The sequence below is a fragment of the Cygnus olor genome, chromosome 4 (assembly GCF_009769625.2).
Source record: "Cygnus olor isolate bCygOlo1 chromosome 4, bCygOlo1.pri.v2, whole genome shotgun sequence".
NCBI classification, from domain to species: domain Eukaryota; kingdom Metazoa; phylum Chordata; class Aves; order Anseriformes; family Anatidae; genus Cygnus; species Cygnus olor.
Genome location: NC_049172.1, coordinates 68,371,596 through 68,389,878, shown reverse-complemented (window position 1 = coordinate 68,389,878; position 18,283 = coordinate 68,371,596). Strand labels below are relative to the sequence as shown.

The 18,283-nt window shown below is 38.3% G+C and overlaps 1 protein-coding gene across 2 annotated transcripts in view; it reads left to right on the top strand.

The window, feature by feature from the left end:
* Positions 1-18,283, top strand: part of FAM193A (family with sequence similarity 193 member A) — a 77,053-nt gene that overhangs the window by 46,131 nt on the left and 12,639 nt on the right. The window contains exons 8-16 of one of the 2 annotated variants that reach the window (XM_040554649.1): positions 1,062-1,206; positions 5,941-6,018; positions 7,577-7,689; positions 7,844-8,086; positions 9,974-10,127; positions 10,230-10,409; positions 13,546-13,797; positions 16,202-16,400; positions 17,704-17,976. In XM_040554649.1, coding sequence (XP_040410583.1) covers positions 1,062-1,206; positions 5,941-6,018; positions 7,577-7,689; positions 7,844-8,086; positions 9,974-10,127; positions 10,230-10,409; positions 13,546-13,797; positions 16,202-16,400; positions 17,704-17,976 — 1,637 coding nt within the window. The remainder of the gene's footprint in view (positions 1-1,061; positions 1,207-5,940; positions 6,019-7,576; positions 7,690-7,843; positions 8,087-9,973; positions 10,128-10,229; positions 10,410-13,545; positions 13,798-16,201; positions 16,401-17,703; positions 17,977-18,283) is intronic. The other variant, XM_040554648.1, reaches the window with a different exon arrangement.

Here is an 18,283-nt window from a genome sequence, read left to right as displayed (position 1 = left end):
ATTAAGGGCTCTGTTCTTTGCCAGGTCATAGACAGGGCTTTGTAGTTTCTGAGTTGGATTAGTATCCTGATGCCGTGGAAATCTGTAGCAAACCTCCAGAAATGCTGTGTCAGGGCTTTAATGTCAAGTGTTAAGATGTTTGAATTTTGATTTTGGCACAGGCTTGTTGAGTCTTTGACCAACCACGCAACCTTTGTGCTTGGTGAAGTATCAGCCAATTTCCTCTTAATTACTGAACAGGAGAAATGTTGAAAACCTTTAGTCTACTTGTGTCAATTCATAGGTCATTACAATTCAGTGTGCCTTAAACTGATAATTTCTAGGAATTTTGTTGTTTCCTTGTTTTTGAAGTCAAGATTTAGGGAGCTTGCTTATTTTCTTAAGAGTCATTGTGATGATGTGCTCTTATGAATCCTTTTTTTTAAAGACTTTGCTGTACAAAAATGTAGCAGTAGAAAGGAAATTGTCTTTATCCTATTTCTGGGGCTCCTTACGGAGCCAGTCATCAGTGAATGGCATAAGCACATCTTGAAGTTGATGTTGCTGCTCAAGCGATAGTAGATGACTGCATGCAACCAAATTCTCACTTGTGTCATTCTGTAGCATTTTCCCAAACTGGAGCTAGTGTAGTAATCTTTTTAGTATTGATCATGAGGGTTCTGATTAACAAGCTTCTAGCTTTATTTTTACCATTTTGCTCTTCAGTGAACAGTCAACTTGTATATTTACCCTTTTGAATTTGGAAGGATAAATATATCAAGCAATAAAATTTGAATAAACATGGCTCAGTAGGGTTGACATCTGGTTGCCCGTGGGAAAGAGGCTCCAGAAATGTTGCACTTCCCACATTCTTGCTATTATTGGTTACAGAGCACTGGAACAAGCAGTTGTTGGTTATTTTTTGAAAAATGACTAAAAATACTCATTTTGGGATACAGACAGCTATGTGGGCCTAGGTATATTGATAATGTCACTTTAACAACATTTTACAGGCTGGCAGAACTCGGTGTGATTTTTCAGTCGAATCTCTCTTCTGTAACAAGCACTGTTTGAACTTCCAGGGTCGGAACAACACACGATTCCTGTAGTGAAGATATGTATAGTACCTTGCTACAAAGGTATCATCAGCTGGAACAGGAAATGGGTCAAGTTGCTGAGGCATGGCTTGAATGCCAGAAAAGAATAGATGATTATGTCGATGAACAGGTAAGAACTGTGTAAACAGTTTCATGACTAATCATATAAGGGAGCAGCTCATGCAAGGCTATGCCTCCGGTGAAGAGTTTCTTTGGTATTTTGATCTGGAGGCTTTGAAGCTGCAAAATGATACTTTTTTCAGTTTTCAGTGATGTCAGTCTTGGAAAACACAAAAGAATCCTAACATAATAAAACATAATGGTGATCGTACAGAAATATCTTCAAATTGTTGCAGCAGATTGTTATGCCCTGTTTTAGAGATCGTCTTTGAATATTTTTCAATGAATTCAGTCTGTAGATTACCCATGGTGTATTAATGTGAAACTTTCTTCCCTAGACATTGCTGGTTGGGGGAGGAATCCCCAAAAACTAGGCTTCCAAAATAATTGTATTAAATGAAATTCATAGCAAGACATTGCCTTGAAATTATTTTTAACTTCTTTATACGTGTTGCATATTGTGATATGAACTTTGTCATATCACATTCAAAACCAGAACTTGCAAGTCTCACTACATAAATATGTGTACAGATGCACAGATATTTGTAGATGTACAGTGGCATCTGTAGCTACCTGCTTTATAATTGTGTGTTCTAACAGCTGATTCTTCTGGGTCTGTGCTACATTACAGAAAACTGTGGTGTTGCACTGACTTCATTGTCAAGAGCTTACTTCTAAGGAATGTTGGCTGTTTATTTGGAAAGTGATAGTTTATGCTCTCCCAAAATGACTCCCTTGGTTTTTGTCTATAGTCCAAAGATTTCAACCTTAGGATGAGGTTTTGATAGTGTTCAGTTCAATCTTAAGTGTAATAGAAGAAAGAATTTGTCTTGAACTTGGAGATAAAATACGAGCTCTGTAAAACTTTAAAGTTTTATGAGCATTATGAGTATAGAGATCTGATTTGAAACTTAGTAATGCTACATTAGTCTTACAGATAACAGGATATTTTTAAGTTACATTACACTGTAAATGTCCTCCAGAGGGTCTTCCCTGTGACAAAGGTTTAACTAAACTTCTACCATTAATTCCTGTACCTTCAATTAGGAAGTTTAGGAAGCTTTTCTCTTGGTCAGGCTGCTTTTGTGCACCTAAATAACAGATGGCATCTCAGTGAAATTTTATCATCTCACTTTGTGTTACTAAATTCATTTTTTTCATGGTATCAGTGCTGCGGCGGTCGGATGCTGCCTCTCCAGTAAGAAAAGGAACTCAGTTCCCTTCTCGTCATACACTAATTTTGCCAAAAGATGGAATTTGTGTAGAGTTGCATTCATATTGAGCTTCTTATTTGATATGTGCCCCCCTCAAAATCAACTCAGCTGATTTCCTGTTTCTCCGTATCAGGTGACCATGCAGTTACCACAAGTGCTTCTTAGAGCATTTTTTATCTACTCAGTAAATCCCATACCCTGCTGCAAACGGAAACCCCTTGTGCATTTGGGGAAACATAGCATGACATTCATATTAATGAATTAATGAATTTAAAAAACCCTGCAAAGGGTTTATGGGGGGAAACAGTTTTTAAAAGTAACCAAATTTTATAGGATGTATTGGTAATTATGCATAGAAAAGCATTTCATAGTCCCACCTTAAAGTCTATGGTGATGTTACCCATGACTATACTTTCTTGATCAAAACTGCATCATTTGGCATGACCATTGTACCTAAAATTGCAGTGATATTTTTGTCAACAAGGTAAAAATCATAAAGCCCAGCTACTGTGGAAACTGTGCATCTTAACAGTGAGTGCATCTTGATTATTTGTTGCCTCTTGGCTTAACAAAATTGTGTGGTTTTATTGCTGGTGTATCAAAGGTCAGAGCATGTAGACCAGCAGCTAATAAAAGAATGGTGCTCCCTTACCTGCTGTGAAGCTATACCCAAAATTTAGACAGGACATGAGTGGGCAAAATTAACAGACCTCTTCTACAGTGTGTGTTGTTGCTTGTTCTTGGGGGGGGGGAGGGGGGCGGAGGGAATGAACAGCTTTTGCAAGCAATACAAATAATGCGTTTTTTCTAAAGACTGCGTAAGGCAGCTGCGTCATGCACAGGCTTGTAACAGTAATACACTCCTATATTGTGTGTAAACTAATAAAATTCAGGAAAAGCATTCATTCATATCAACACCTTTATTGGTGACACATTAAGATGACATGAGGAAGATGTTCAGGGTATCTGTAATACGCAAGAGTTTCAATACATACAGTCTGTATGTCCAGGCCCTACTGTTTACCAAATTTAGATGGCATTTAACTTGGGAGGTTGTAAATGTGTTTGAATTATTTCCGTAAGTAAAGGCTAGATAATCATATGTACTTTGTGGGTGTTTCCTTTTTTTTTAATTCTGCTGGCTCCCACAGAAGAAAGGAATATAGAAATGCCTTTGCCCAGTTCCCCAAGAGTGCAGGGAGAGCTGCTTGCTCACCTTTTCCTGTTCACATGTGATTTGTTACAGTCCTGGTCAGTGTAGTAGAAGATACACTTTATAGAATTTTACGGGCGTAGTTGTTCTTTTGTCTTTATGGAACCTACATATCTAAGCACATCTTCTGCTTTTTTTTTTGGTGCTAAGAGGTTGTGGTAAGAGGAATTAATTTTTTATTATTTCTAGTAAAACAGGCTAAGGAAATAACTTAGATTCACAGGTGAAATTTGGGATGCTCAAAGGTATTATACACATTCGATAGAATTTAAAATTTGGAAACAACAAGCATCCTGTGATACATGTTTAAGCATCAGAGTTTCGTACAGGTGATCTACTGTAATGTGTCAGTTCTGACCAAACTGTTGGTTTTGCTTCGTGTTTAAATCTGTTTGAGTTCACTTGCCAGTCTCAGTTCAACTTACCTTGTCTGATAGATCTCAAACAGTTTTTAGCCTTAAATAAAAAAAGGCAGAAGTTAGTCATAGTAGACATCTCTTCTTGGCTGGGCAGCAGTGCTAGCATATTCATTGCAGATGCATAACACTGGAGTGTACATTTCTCATTCTGATGGCATCTGAATTTCTGTATACCACTTCCCAAAAGATTTCTTGGGCATGAATCACGAGGTTTGTGTTGAAGATGCTTTGCTCTGCTGAAATAGCAAATATTTGTGGGTGGGGGGTGGAGATGGATGGACCGATTATTTATGGAACGAGTAAGTTAAGATACTTGCAGACATGGTATAGGAAAGGCTGCTAAGCTGGAAGTAGGGAAACTAACTTCAACCCGTTAATACTTAAGAGTGCCAGGATTTAAACCATGCTATTTTCCTTGCTAGTTTCTTGGCAGACTTGAGTAGGCAGCTCCCAGTTAATGCACTGGCTGTTTTTAAACTTCATTCTTTGGCATTAAAATCTTCTCTCGTAATGTATAGCAAATGTAGGTGCTTGGTTTTAGTGGTGAGGGTTCAGCTAGGTGTCTGGACACCTAAAGCAGTGAGTACTGATGGTTTTGATTGTAGCTTAAGGATGCTCAGAAACTGACAGTACAGAGGAGATGAAATCTCCAATGTTTTTGGCTTTAGGCTCTGCAGTACTCATTAGTGTGCCTAGGAAGTGATACAAATAGTTCAAGAATGTTTCATGTGCGCTGTTTTTTAAGAACACGTGATAAACTCCTTTTTTTTGTTGCTATTGTAACCTCGCTGGAATAAGGGAAATAAAAATTCACAGTAGTAATTAGAATTATATGCTGCTAATTGCGTCAAAAATCCATTAGGCAAAACTTTACCACTTAATGCAGTTTCAAATCCCCAGCTTTAAAATTTCATTTTCCCTAGTTAAATAATGGCAATAGCAATAACACGCTTAAATTAATATTAAGGCTTATAGCTTTAGATCAAGGGATAAATTTTTGGAGGCACATTTTTTAAAGAAAAAGATTACTAGTGGCATAACCTACTGCACTTTGGTTCGTTAACATATCTTTATGAAGGAGTTTGGTATATTCTGTTGCTGCAATTCTTTTTATTAACCAGGTAAATCAAAAAGCAAAAGAACCTAGATAATTGTTTTTCCTCGCTGATGAATTAGTGTTCTTAAAAAGCTGTAAGGTAGAGTAAGAAAAGCTTTGTTCCTGTGTTTTGCCGTGTTAAAGTTCATGGAAGCTTTTGGGTTCTGTCAGTGAGTTTGTTTGCTAAATCAGAATAAGATCATTTGTATACAAAAAGTTATGAGCTCTGTGCACTTTGTGCAGTGTCATTCAAGGTCAAATAATTATAAAATATTTCTCCAGCCTTAAATAAATCACGGGCATGAAATAGATTGAGATAAAAGCAGTAAATAGTGTTAGTCTAGGTTGTTACTTAATCTTATGTTTGCTCTTGTAATTTTTTCACTCAGATTAGATGGCTAGTTCCACGTGTGGTACGTGAGTTTGCTCTGCACCTATACTGAGGCCTTGCCAAAACTCCTGTCAGTAGATATTGATGGATTTCAGTGCATCTGAGATGTTAAAGATTTAATGACAAGCACATTTTATCAAAAATTCTATGAAAATATTTAATTTGAGAAAAAATATTAATAGTAGTGGAAAAATCAGACTTAAGAGTAGTGTAAATGAATATAAAATCTTTTACTTAAGGGATTCAAATCAAAGGATTAACAAATAAACTAAACATCATATTGACTGAGTATGAAAGTACTTCCAAAATGGTGTAGATCAGTTACATTTCATGAGACTTTGATAGACCAACTGACCACAGCCTACAATTTCTGTGATTAAACCAATGAGTTTTCCTTAAATTCTGTTTTAGATGGCAATGAAAACAAAGCAACGCATGCTAAAAGAAGACTGGGAATTTTTTAAACAGAGGCGTTTTATTGAAGAGCAGGTAGGATTTGTTTATACCATACTAAGTTATACTAATGTTTCATGTATATTTTTAAGATGTAAACATCTGAGTGTAGTATACTGTGCTAGTTTTCTATGACCTAATTCTGTGACTTTGCCAGGCTTGGAGCTTGGTCAGCTAAAGTACAGAAAGCAAGATCCAAGATGAGTGTGTAAACTTAGTAACCAAAAGGTAAAACATAAGCACTGTAGTCTTAAAACTGATTATGTGGTGTTAAAATTCCTTATGAAATCAGAGGAATTTCTGATGCCTCAGGATGGGAGATCCAAAACAGCCAATACATTAAGTGTGGAGCTGCCGTGACACATGGGATAGGGAATATTGTGTTCAAGAGTGTATTAAATTCCCTTGTGTGTGCAGAGCTGGGGAGCGTGAGCCGCAGCAGCAGGGTGGCTGACTGTGTCTGTTAGGGCTCTGGAGATGGCTTGTGCATCTGTTCTGTGGGGTAAAGCCTGAGCAGCGGTACCTGCTCCTTTTTAAGGTGTAGCCAAAGAGGGGCCACTAGCAGTTAACACTTTACTTTTAACTATCTGCTGTTTAAGACACAGTACTCTTTTCTCTAGTGTGGAAGCCTTCAAGCGTGTATTATGCTTTCTGTAAGAGTATAGAGTGACTAGGCCAGAGTCAAAAGACTGGATGGGGAACCTGTCCGTTCCTGTACAGGAAGAATATGGAAGCATATACAGGAAGAAATGCTAGTCTTGGGCCAGAGAGAGTTTGTACGTTTTTATAAACTTAAGCTTAAATTGGCAATGTCTCAAAACCGTATTCAGTACTTTTTTCTTTAAGGAACATAAGCCTGTGTTAACCACAAGTTTAGAACGTCTGTTAAACCAGGCTCCTCAGAGGACTTGAGGGAAAATCCTCTTTTTACTTGATCCTAATTGGGCTTAAGTGAGCTGTAAGCCCATGGCTGCTTAGGTAAGGGTCAGGTCTGGGCATCTACAGAAGTGGAAGCGTAGGCACATCCTTGTTTAACCTAAGGTTTGTAGGTATCTAATGAAATTAGGTGCTTTCAGGATTAGGCCTCTGCCAGTTGGAGGTTATTTAGATTTTTTCACTAATGTGGTGAAGTCCTGTTTTGGGCAGCTACTTCGTTCCTTGAGTCTATCCCATTGTGACTGCAGAATTAGTCCTAATTATTTTTTGCAAGCTAAAGGTGAGTTTGCTTTCTTTCTCCATTTGTCAGCAGTGTCCTTTTGTGCATACCGTGAAACATGACAAGAAGTGCTCAAGTTCAGAGTGCGTCAGCAGAAATACCATGCAGGGTGCATTTACAAATGAGGTGGACTTGGCTGCTTCACTGTTTCAGTGGAGAAACATACTTTCTTTGAAGAGCTTCAGTGCCAAAAATTTGCCTGTAACTTACTACCTTTTTACTTGTGATCAAAACAACACTTTCATAAAACTGTATCTTGTAAAATACTTTTCCCAAAGAACCCTTTTTGATTATGTGATACGTTGATCATGATGTGCCATTGAATTGTTAATGGAAAGACTTGCACTACTAAAACATTGCCTTTATAATTTACTTCAGCTTAATAACAAGAAAGCACTAGCTGGGGAGAACAACTTCACAGACACAATGAGACACATGCTGTCATCACGTTTGAGCATGCCTGACTGTCCCAACTGTAATTATAGAAGAAGGTGAGATGTTTTTAACTTGAAATCATAATAAATGATTAATTTCTTGTGTTAGAGGAAAAAAGGAAATATGTTATTGTAAGAAAGAGTCTGGTTACTTTAAATGAATGCTTCTCAAACAAGGTCATAAATATCTGTAACCTTAATTCTTGAACAGATGTACTTGTGATGACTGCAGCCTTTCACACATTTTAACGTGTGGCATCATGGATTCTCCTATAACGGATGATATCCACATTAACCAGTTACCACTACAAATCGATTCTGCTCCAGATTATCTGTCTGAGATCCGCCCACCTAGTATGTCTTCAGCAAGTTCAGGATCAGGTTCCAGCTCGCCTATTACAATTCAGCAACATCCAAGGCTGATCCTCGCAGACAATGGTTCTGCGCCAACTTTGTAAGTTCTTCTATTTTAAAATTTTGAAATAGTGAATTGAACTTAAGAAGCCGAGTTACGTAGGGTAACCATCATTAGATAATGCTATTTTTGCATCAAAATATTTAATCCTGATACTGTATTCAGAAGACCACAAGTCCAGTGCTGTATGCTGTGCAAACATCTAAAGAAAAGTTTTTTAAAACTTCCGAAGATGTTGACTTAATACTGCTAGAAATGTTGTATTTTTCTGCTTTGAGATTACAAGGGCATCAGATACTGGTCTGCTTTAGAGCATCAATTTAAAATGCCACGTTTTTATAGTTTGAGTAAGGGAAATGATAATCTTTTCTTTGAGGGATGGTGACTTCATAGGATTCAGTTTAGTTCCTAGCTAGCTTTGATTAGGCTTGTTAAAGGTGTGCTAACTTGAGACTTGCATCAAAAATTATTCTCCCTATCAGAAGTATCTGCCACCCTTTTTCTTCATTGAGATCACAACGATCCTCAGATTTGAGGCTTTAGGCTAATGGTAGGCTTTTGCCTCCCCCATAATTCTGAGGGGATAAAACTGGTTGGCTGACTTCTGTACGTGGTTTGGGTGGATCTAGCCAGCAGTCTTGTCATGTGATATTCTAAAAATGTTTTAAAGAAGGAGAACAACAACAACAACAAGAAGACTCAGTACTGGTGGGAATGTTAATGAAGTACAGTTATCAGAATGTTATCAGTACAGTCAAGGAATTGTCATCAGGATTCTGTGTTAGTATCGTGATGAATGAAGAAGGTGCAAATGCATGCGATGTTTCTGAATATCACTTCACTAAGTTTAGTTTAGGTATTCACTATTTAACACTATAATCAGTGGTTTAATCTTTAATAGTGGGACTTTGGGACGTGTTTGAAAACAGGTTATGTGGTAGTATGGTTAGCTATGTAAATATATGCTTTGTAGTTTCTGTAAACTAGATTTGGTGCTGAAATGTTCAAAATAGGTAATTTTGTCTCTTCAGAAGCTAACGAAGTTAAATTCAAGTATTACTTACTGTAAGAAGCCTTTTTTTTAGGGAAATGCTACTGCTTCTTAGGGAAGAGTCATTTTATTTCTTGTATTGGACCTAAGTCTACTTGTTTGATTTGCTCTTTGCACATTTGAAGTGTGCCTAGTAGTGCCAGCACATCATTTAAATTTTGGTGAAGTGTCTCATGGAATGCAAAAAGATATGGTGCACAGTCTAAGAGCTCTTAAGAGCTCGGGATTGGTTATTTCATGTTTTTACAGCGATCTTTGCAACACTTCCTTGGAGTGGGTAATAAAACATGCCTGTTCTAGCTGTCTGTAAGAAGACTTTCATTAAGTATTTTAGAGCAGACTTTGAAAAGCACACAGGTGTGGGGTCATCTAGCAATTGAGAAACTTAAGATTTACTATGACGCGTTGAATATTTAGTACTTATACTGACTGGTTTGACACTTAATGATCGAAAAAGTTAAATTCTACAGTGTGCTCCTTGCCACTTCACGCTTTCTTTAAATGAAATAATTGGCATAAGAAGGCTTTTTCATCAAATAAAAGGTCATTTGTATCCTGTCATTATTAAGATAACAAATCTCTTGGTCACAAGACATTGTTGGAAAATATTTTACATAGAAATAGCAGAGAATCTTAGTACAGATCTTGTGTTCAGGCACGCACTTACTACATTCCGTAGGGCTGTACAGCAGGTTATTTGGTTTTGCTTGCTTGAAAAAAATAAGGTCGGGTAAACAACTCGAAAGAAAATACTTTGACTCCCAATTGGGATTTTAATATAAATGATACTCCCTCTTATTTCATTTTGGTGAGTGCTTTCACGATAACCGAGGTTCCTGAGCGCTGTGATTTATCTAAGCCTCTCTTCCCCTCAGTGGTAGTGATGATGAAGATGTTGCACCATTATCAGCAAAATTTGCTGATATCTACCCACTAAATAATTATGATGATGCAGAGGTGGTAGCCAACATGAATGGAATTCACAATGAGCTAAATGGCGGAGGTGAAAACATGGCATTGAAAGATGAGGTACAACATTTACATTGTCCTACTTTTTTCTGCCAGTTGGACTTTTTTTGCTAGAGAAAGGCTTGTCCTTCACTCCGATGTTAATAAGTTAATGTTGTCTAGTCTCCTCAGGTGAGCAGTACTAGCAGCAGTTCCTCAGAAGCAGACGATGAAGAAGCGGATGGGGAGAGCAGTGGTGAACCACCAGGGACTCAAAAGGAGGAAATGTCTCTAGGAAAAAGGGCGTTAAGGAAAGATGAAGCAAAAATGGATAGTCCACCACCTTCTTACCCTAGTCAGCAGGTATAGTAATCTACAAAAGAACCTTCTAGTAAATGGACTTCAGAAATGTGGCTGCTTGAATGTAATAGTTATGTCTTCAATTTTAATTATATATTTAAGGTTAAATCCATTAAGTTACCTGTGATTACCTATGATATCTAAACTAAGTTTCAGTTGATTGTATTCTGTCATGGTTACTATCTTCCTTTCTCACGAACGGATGTTACTTATTTTGAAGGTGTTTTCAGTAAAAGGGAAAAGAGTTTCTTCCTGCCTGCATGTGTGAGAAACAAACTCAAACATTTCTTCTTGGAAACTTGGTCTTGGTCTTTGCTACGTGTTAATGTTTGAAATTACTGTTGGGGGACATACAGTGAGAGTGCATGGTTAATGAGCGTATTATAATACTGTATCTGAGGACTAATTTGCCTTGTTGAAACCTCATGTAGGATCTGTTGCATGCATCATGATGTGTGGTTTGTTATTTTGGTGGTTTGGTTTTTTTTTTTTTCGGTTAAGATTGAGCTCTTTACTGTAAGGTCACTAAACCACCCAGAGTATTTGCTCAGCAGGTAGCAGTGTCTGGTTTAACAGCTGAACAAATAGTTCCATGAGCACCAAAGCAAAGCATCCACTGGACTTGTCTTTGTGCAGCTTTCCATCTGAGTTACCCTGCAGCTATAACATGGGTTCACTGCTTTGAGAGAGAAAATATCAGTCGCTCTTATTGCTTATTGTACAAAAGACTCTACACTGGAGGGGGCAGCTTTGAGGGCTTAGATGATAGTCAGGTGGGAACTCCCATTCGATGTTTCCCCGGGGTTCGGATGTTTGTAAGGCCCTCTGGTGAAAGGATTTTCTCCTGTGTTATGGGTATTAAGCTATAACGTCTCAACATGCTCACTGAAAGAAAAATCCTTTTTCTGTGTATGGCTGACCAATGCCATAATGCTTAAATGGGTTGAGACATCTGTCAAACTAGCTTGAAACTGGTGAACAGATCCAGCTTTTGTTGTGGAAAATCAAGTGCTGCTGAGATTATGTAAGTCTGCTTGCCTTAGGGAGGTAGACTGAAATGCAAGGTGAAAGGGAGTGTTTAGCCTTTCTCTTTTGATTTTCTTTGAGGAAAAAATAATTCGTTGCTCTGACTTTTTTTAGCCTGATAATCTTATCAGGGCTGAGTATTTACCTTGTAATGCTGCATGTGATTAATTTCACATACGCATTTGAGATCTTTTGGCATTATCTATTGGAGTTTCTCATTTTACTAGATCAAAAGAGGTGATTCTTCCCCTCTACTCAGCATTGCTGAGGCCACCCCTGGAGCACTGTGTGCAGTTCTGGGCCCCCGATACAGGAGAGCCATGGACATCCTGGAAAGAGCCCAACAGAGGGCCACCAAGGTGCTGAAGGTCCTGGAGCAGCACTGCTGTGAGGAGAGCCTGAGAGAGCTGGGGCTGCTCCACCTGGAGAAGAGGAGAGGCTCAGGGGGGATCTCCTCAATGCCTGTAAATTCCTGAAGGGAGGTTGCAAAGAAGATGGAGCCAGACCTCTTCTCAGTGAGGGCCAGACCAAGAGGCAGTGAACACAAGTTGGAGCATAGGGGGTTCCCTCTGACCATCAGGCAGCACTTCTGTGCTGTGCAATTGATGGAGCCCTGGCTCAGGTTGCCAAAAATACCTTGTGGCAAAGTCTGTAATGCTATGAAGTGAATATGAGGTGTTACTTCTTCCTGAGAAGAAGGTATATTGGAGGAAGATACCACTTGTCAATTCTTTTCTAGAAAGCTAAGATGCTAATGTTGCTTCTTGGGGAAAAAATCTCTACTACCACATTGCTGGGAAGAAATCACCACTGGGAAGCGTTCCTGGTATTGCTTCCAGTAAAACTTCCAGTAAAATGCCAAATGAAAGTGGTAGGAAAAAGTCCTAATTTAAGAGAGGGAAATGGAACTATGCTTTCCTGGGCTTTTTCTCCCCCAGAGTATTTGAGTCCTTTTAAGACAGAGTAATGATACATTGCAGTCAGTTAAAGGTTCCAGTGAGACCGATTTCGCATGGTATATATGATTTCTTTGTAAGAAATGTCCACGTTACGCAATTGCATGGTAGTTGCGTTTGGAAGGGACCTCTGCAGATAGTCTAGTCTGACCCTCCTGCCCAAAGCAAGGCTGCCCAGAGAGGATTGCTCAGCTGTGTATTCAGGTGGGTTTTGAATATCACTAAGGATGAAGGTTTCAAAACTGCTGTGGGTAACACATTCTAGTGTTTAGCCATCCTCACAATAAAATCAGTATGTAAACACTTGGAGTGGAATTTTCAGCCTGTATTTCAGTCTATGCCCATTTCTTCTTGTCCTTTCATGGGATACCACTGAGAAGAGTCTGGCCCTGTTGTCTTTACCCACTCCCCACCTCTGCAGTCAGGTACTTACACACACTGGCAAGATCCCCCTGAGCCTTCTCAGTTGAGGCTGAACAGTCCCAGCTTGCTCAGCCTCTCCTTGACAGATGCCTGAAGGCCTGAATCATCTTTGTGGCCCTCTGGTGGACTTGCTTCTGTACATTCACGGCTGTCTTGCACCATGTCCAGCACTGGACCCAGTAATCCAGCTGTGCCTCACCAGTTTTTAGCAGAGTAGAAGGATCCCCTCCCTTAGCAAGCTGACAGTGCTCTGCCTAACGTTGCTCAAGACTTCTTCCAACTTTATTAGCTAATCAACCTTTACTACTACTTTCTGTGCATACTGTTTTTCCATATACTTGGGAAATTATGGAAAATAAACATCTAATTCCATTCTCATCATGGAATAATTACCTAGCAATTGCCTAATGTTATCAAGGTTCCTTTTCCTGTCCCTCCTTGATAATTTATATCAGTGTTTTGCTTGTTGTCACTGATAGTAGACATTCAAAATCTGCTATCAAATTGTGTTAATCTTTAGGATGTTCCATGCTTAACTGAGATAAAGATCCTCTATTAGTGCTTTTACTTAACTTAATGGTTTTCCATAATGAAAAAATTTGGTGGATGCTCTGAATTTATTAATTATGTATGCAAAAGTAATCGTTTATAATTATAAAGAAGAAATCATGGAGGGAACTGTCTGATTATATTAGAAAATACATTGATTTTGTATTTTTATTTTGCACTTACAGGCTGACCAAGGCCCAAATGCTTGTGAATGTCACGTTTGCAAACAAGAAGCTTCAGGTCTAACAGCCTCTGCACTTGCAACTGGACGCCTGCCTGCTGGCCATCAGTTCATGAATCCTGAAAAACCTGCACATCCCGCACTTCATCTTTATCCTCACATCCATGGACATATACCTTTGCATACAATTCCACATCTTCCTCGTCCACTTATCCACCCTACCCTGTATACAGCTTCCCCTTTTACACACAATAAGGTAAGCCTGCCAAAGTAGAAGTGTTGTGGTTCCAGGAGAAATGCTGTACACCTGTGTAAATTAGTAGGTGACTAAGTGTCAAAACCGTAAAAATTGCTTTAGTTTGTGGTCTGTTTGTAGGAGTTCTTTTGAAAGAAATAGTGAGGGGTAGGGAATAGAACAGATTCAGAAATGGTGAAAGGTTTGTACAGCAGAGCTAAGAGCAGCTATCATCAGGAAGACTGACAATTTCCTTGCTGTGATTAGAAAGAATGTAGAATCAAATGAGTCTTGAAAGGTAGAAGAGTAATGGGGTTTTAGTCAGTGTAATAGGACTAATTAAATCACCATTTAATATATACTGGAGGTCAAAATTTAATATTCCATTTTGGTGATAATACCCTGAGGTTTCTAGTTCAAAGTATTAGTAATTTTTTGAGAAAACTGAGGTATTAAAAATACACGCATTTCTCTGCTTTGAGAGAACTTGCTTTTTTTGCAGGTTCTGCAAAGTTCTTTTGACCCAAGGCTTGTAAGTAATGAATGAGAGAGATGCAGAACAGATTGAGACCAGGTGACCGCTTTTAGAATTGAGTCAGAAGCAAGAACTAACATTATTGTGGTGGAGTTTCACATAATATTTCATTGAGTCAAAACAGGGGCCCTGCTGAAAGGGGCAAAGACTGTCATTAGTACGACATGTTTCTGTCATCTCCCTTCTTCTGGTTCAGAGATCCTGTGGTTGCAAGTAGAGTAGATTAGCTCACTGAGATGATCATTAATTAACTCTTGCTATTCTCCTTAATATCCTCATTGTTTTTCATGTCTTATTGGTGTCCTTTCCATATTTCTGTTGCGATGCATCAGTTCTTTTTGTCATGTTCCAGCCTGACATTTCTCAACAGCCCGCTGGCATTCCTCTGAAATCCCTAATTGTCGTAAGCTCCACCTTTAGCTATCCTTCCAGCACCTGTCACCAGTCCCTTTGTAGCAGTCCACTCAAGTTCTCATCCATGCAGTACCCTGATCTCTGCTGTCTTTCCTTTCAAAAGACCTTTGCATAGTGAAACATCTGCAGCATATTGTCGAGGCTACACCAGAAGCCCCATGCAGAGTGGCAGGCTGCTAGCACTGAGTGGCTTTATTATGTTGGCCAGATCTATTAGTTCTGGCACAGCACCTGAACCAGCTGGGCTCCATGTATTTATGTTGTGCGGGAGCTAGAAAGACATATGTGGAAGCTGAAGCTTTAGGGAGCTTTCATGTTTGAAGAGCCAGATGAATTCAGCAGAGCTGGTAGTGAAGGAGCTAATAAGCCCGACTGGATCAGGCTTGTTTCATCATGGATAGGCTGTTCTGTCTGTGTGATGTTTTTTCTACCCACATGTACAAATTTTCTTTTATAGAGGGTATTCCTGCTGCTCTGGCTTTCACCATTAGTCGGATGATGAAAATCTGTCTGGATTTTAAAAAAAGGAGGGGGCGAAGGGAAAAGTCCAGGTGTATAAGTTTTCTTGGTTGGGAGTGTTTAGGCATTAGTTTCTGAAACGTTATTGGACTCAGATGGTATTAAAAATATTTATATCTACATCTGTATAGCCTTTCATTGCATGAAATGTGGAGGAATAGGATGATCGCTTGAAAAAAGCCAAATAAAAGGTGACAGTAATTGAACATAATGCTTGAATTGCACAAGGTTTCTGGAAGAAAGTTACATTTTAGAACATGAATAAACAATTTCAGCTAGAAGAAATGGGGTGCGCCAGAACAACTTGCCTCTGTAAAACAGGAAAAAGTATTTTATTGGGCTTATTTTAAGATGATTTTTGGAATAAAAGGGTGCTTGTTAAGTTTCAGGTTGGGAACCTTTTAATCCTGAAGGTGAAAAGAGTAGACAAATACAATCAAGCTTTTAAAAGATGCTTTCAAATAATAAGTGTTTAGTTCTTCTATTGTGCTATTTCCAATCCTGAAGTTTGTAGTCCTTTATCACAATTGTTTTATGTGGTAATGGTTATCATGTCAGAGGACTGTTTTCAGCAGCCTGGGCTTTGAAAGGTAGTATTCCTAACAAGTTCTACGTTGATATAGATACTATTCTTAATGCAGAATTATGACCCACCAATATTATGTATTTACCGAAGTATTTTTAGAGAAGGCTTTTTTGTGTTCATCTTCTATCTAAATAGAAGGGAAATGTTTGCGATTATAAAATATATACATAAAATCTGTATAATAAACTATCTGCATTTTTAAAAAAATGATCAAACCAATCTTTTTATCATTCTGGGAAATACTGTTTATTACCCTTAGCTTTTCACAATGCCTTTCACAATTGAAACAGTTTATGATTTGAATGTTGCTGTTGGAGTGACTGTGTAAGCAAACAGAATATTAATGAGGAAAATACTCTTTATTTTTGTAGGCATTACCGCCAGCTCCAGTTCAGAATCATTCAAACAAGCATCAAGTATTCAATGCATCTCTCCAAGATCATATTTATCCAAGCTGTTTTGGGAGCACTCCAGATTGGAATAGCTCTAAATTTATAAGTCTCTGGGGATCAGAGATGATGAATGACAAGAACTGGAATCCTGCTACATTCTTGCCTGATACAATTCCTGGTGAGGTTTTGTTATTATTTCACACTGACTAGTTAACTCTTATATTTTGAGTGGAATGTGGCACTTTTTTCCAGGAATGGTAGGTTTTATCATCACCACGTCCCTGTAAGATGGGATGCTGGCAGAGACTTGCTGCCATTTGTACTTCAGTGGGGCTGAAAATTGAAAAATAAGTTCCTATGCATTGGTGATAGGACTCTAAAGGCAAAGGAATAGCATACTATTTTTCACCTGTGGTCATTGTAGATGAATTTTTGTCTTTGGATGCTTAGGGTTGCAAAGAAATTGGAATTCAGGGGAAGCTTAAGGTACTTTTATTCTTCTGTCACGAAGGCCTGCTCATTTTCTATAGGGTTGTAAGAGCACTGGTAACATGGTGGTACTACGTCCTTCTTACAGTGCACAGAGGCAATGTTGTCACTCAAACAGAGGTATAAATATAGCAAGTGATTCATTTAAGCCAGGAAGCCTTTGGAGATGCTAAGAGTTAAAGTGTAATAGAATAGGTTAATAAATAAAGAAATAACAATGTATGTATATCTTTCCATTCACATGATAGCAAATATAACAATGCCCTTTTAAAGTAACTTGTATGAAAAAGGAAGCTTGGTTTTGTGTTTTGGCTTTTTTTTTTCCAGACTGATCTGCTGCTAAGTTGGGTCAAGCTACTAAAGTGATACTCGAAAGGAAAGACATTAAAAACCTCCAGAAAACTTCCCCAGTAGCATAGCTCATCTCCATACAAGCGTAGTTATGAGTAGCTGTTCCAACAGATGATTAGTGGCAAGCTTGTGTCGAAGGTCTGATTACAAAGGGGTTACTGTAGTTGTCTGGAATTACCAATAAGTAAAGATAAGGCTTATAACATCACACTGATAGAAGGATATGTTGTTCCTGCCTATGTTGTAATTGTTGCATGGACAACCTGGACTTCTGATGTTGAAGCTTATATACTTAGGATGTAAAAGGTATCTAATTTTAATTTTTCAAGTATAAATGGCTATAGGTATCTGTAGCATCTTTGCTACTTGTTAACATGTTTGGCATGTAACTTTAAGGTTTTTTTTTTTTACTTCTGCTCTGGGACTTCTTAACACTTTCACTACAGCTGTATTTGGTGGGGAGGGAAAGGGAGTGGTATTTGGGAGGAGAGGATCAGTTCACTAATCTGATCAAGCCAATACTCACAGCATATCCTTGTTTGTCTTGCAGCATCACGTCTAAATTATGAAATGTTTAGTTCTAAATAAAGACAATTCTGTGATTCTATGATTCTTAAATACTGTGTGTGTTTCAATTGAAGGGAGTGATATATTAACGCCAGCACTCTCAGAAATAAGACCCGAAGCACTTCCTACTACATCTAGCAATGAAGCATCAGCAGTTACTGACAGCAAAGAGAAGAAAAATGCTGCAAAGAAGAAATGTCTGTACAATTTCCAGGATGCCTTTATGGAAGCTAATAAAGTTGTCATGGCAACCTCTTCTGCCACTTCTTCTGTCTCTTGCACAGCTACAACAGTGCAGTCAAGCAGCAACCAATTCAAAGTATCATCCAAGAGACCTTCATCGATAGGTAAGGAGTTGTAATTCACAGCTTAGTAACTGAGTCAAAAATATTTAATCATAAAGATCTATATATGTTTATTTAAATAATTTTTTGTGTCTTGAGATTATCTTTAATCAGTGTTCTTACTACTCTTGAGTTGTGGTCTCTGTACTCATTCTATAACTTTGTAAAAGACCTTGATATTTGGGTTTGGGGACTGGTAATAGATGTTGAAATAGCCGTTTTTCTCAGAAACTGAGAATATGTACCACATTGAGTGATTTTTTTTGGGTGGTTAAATGGGAACTTATTTCTTTTCAATTGTAAGCAATGT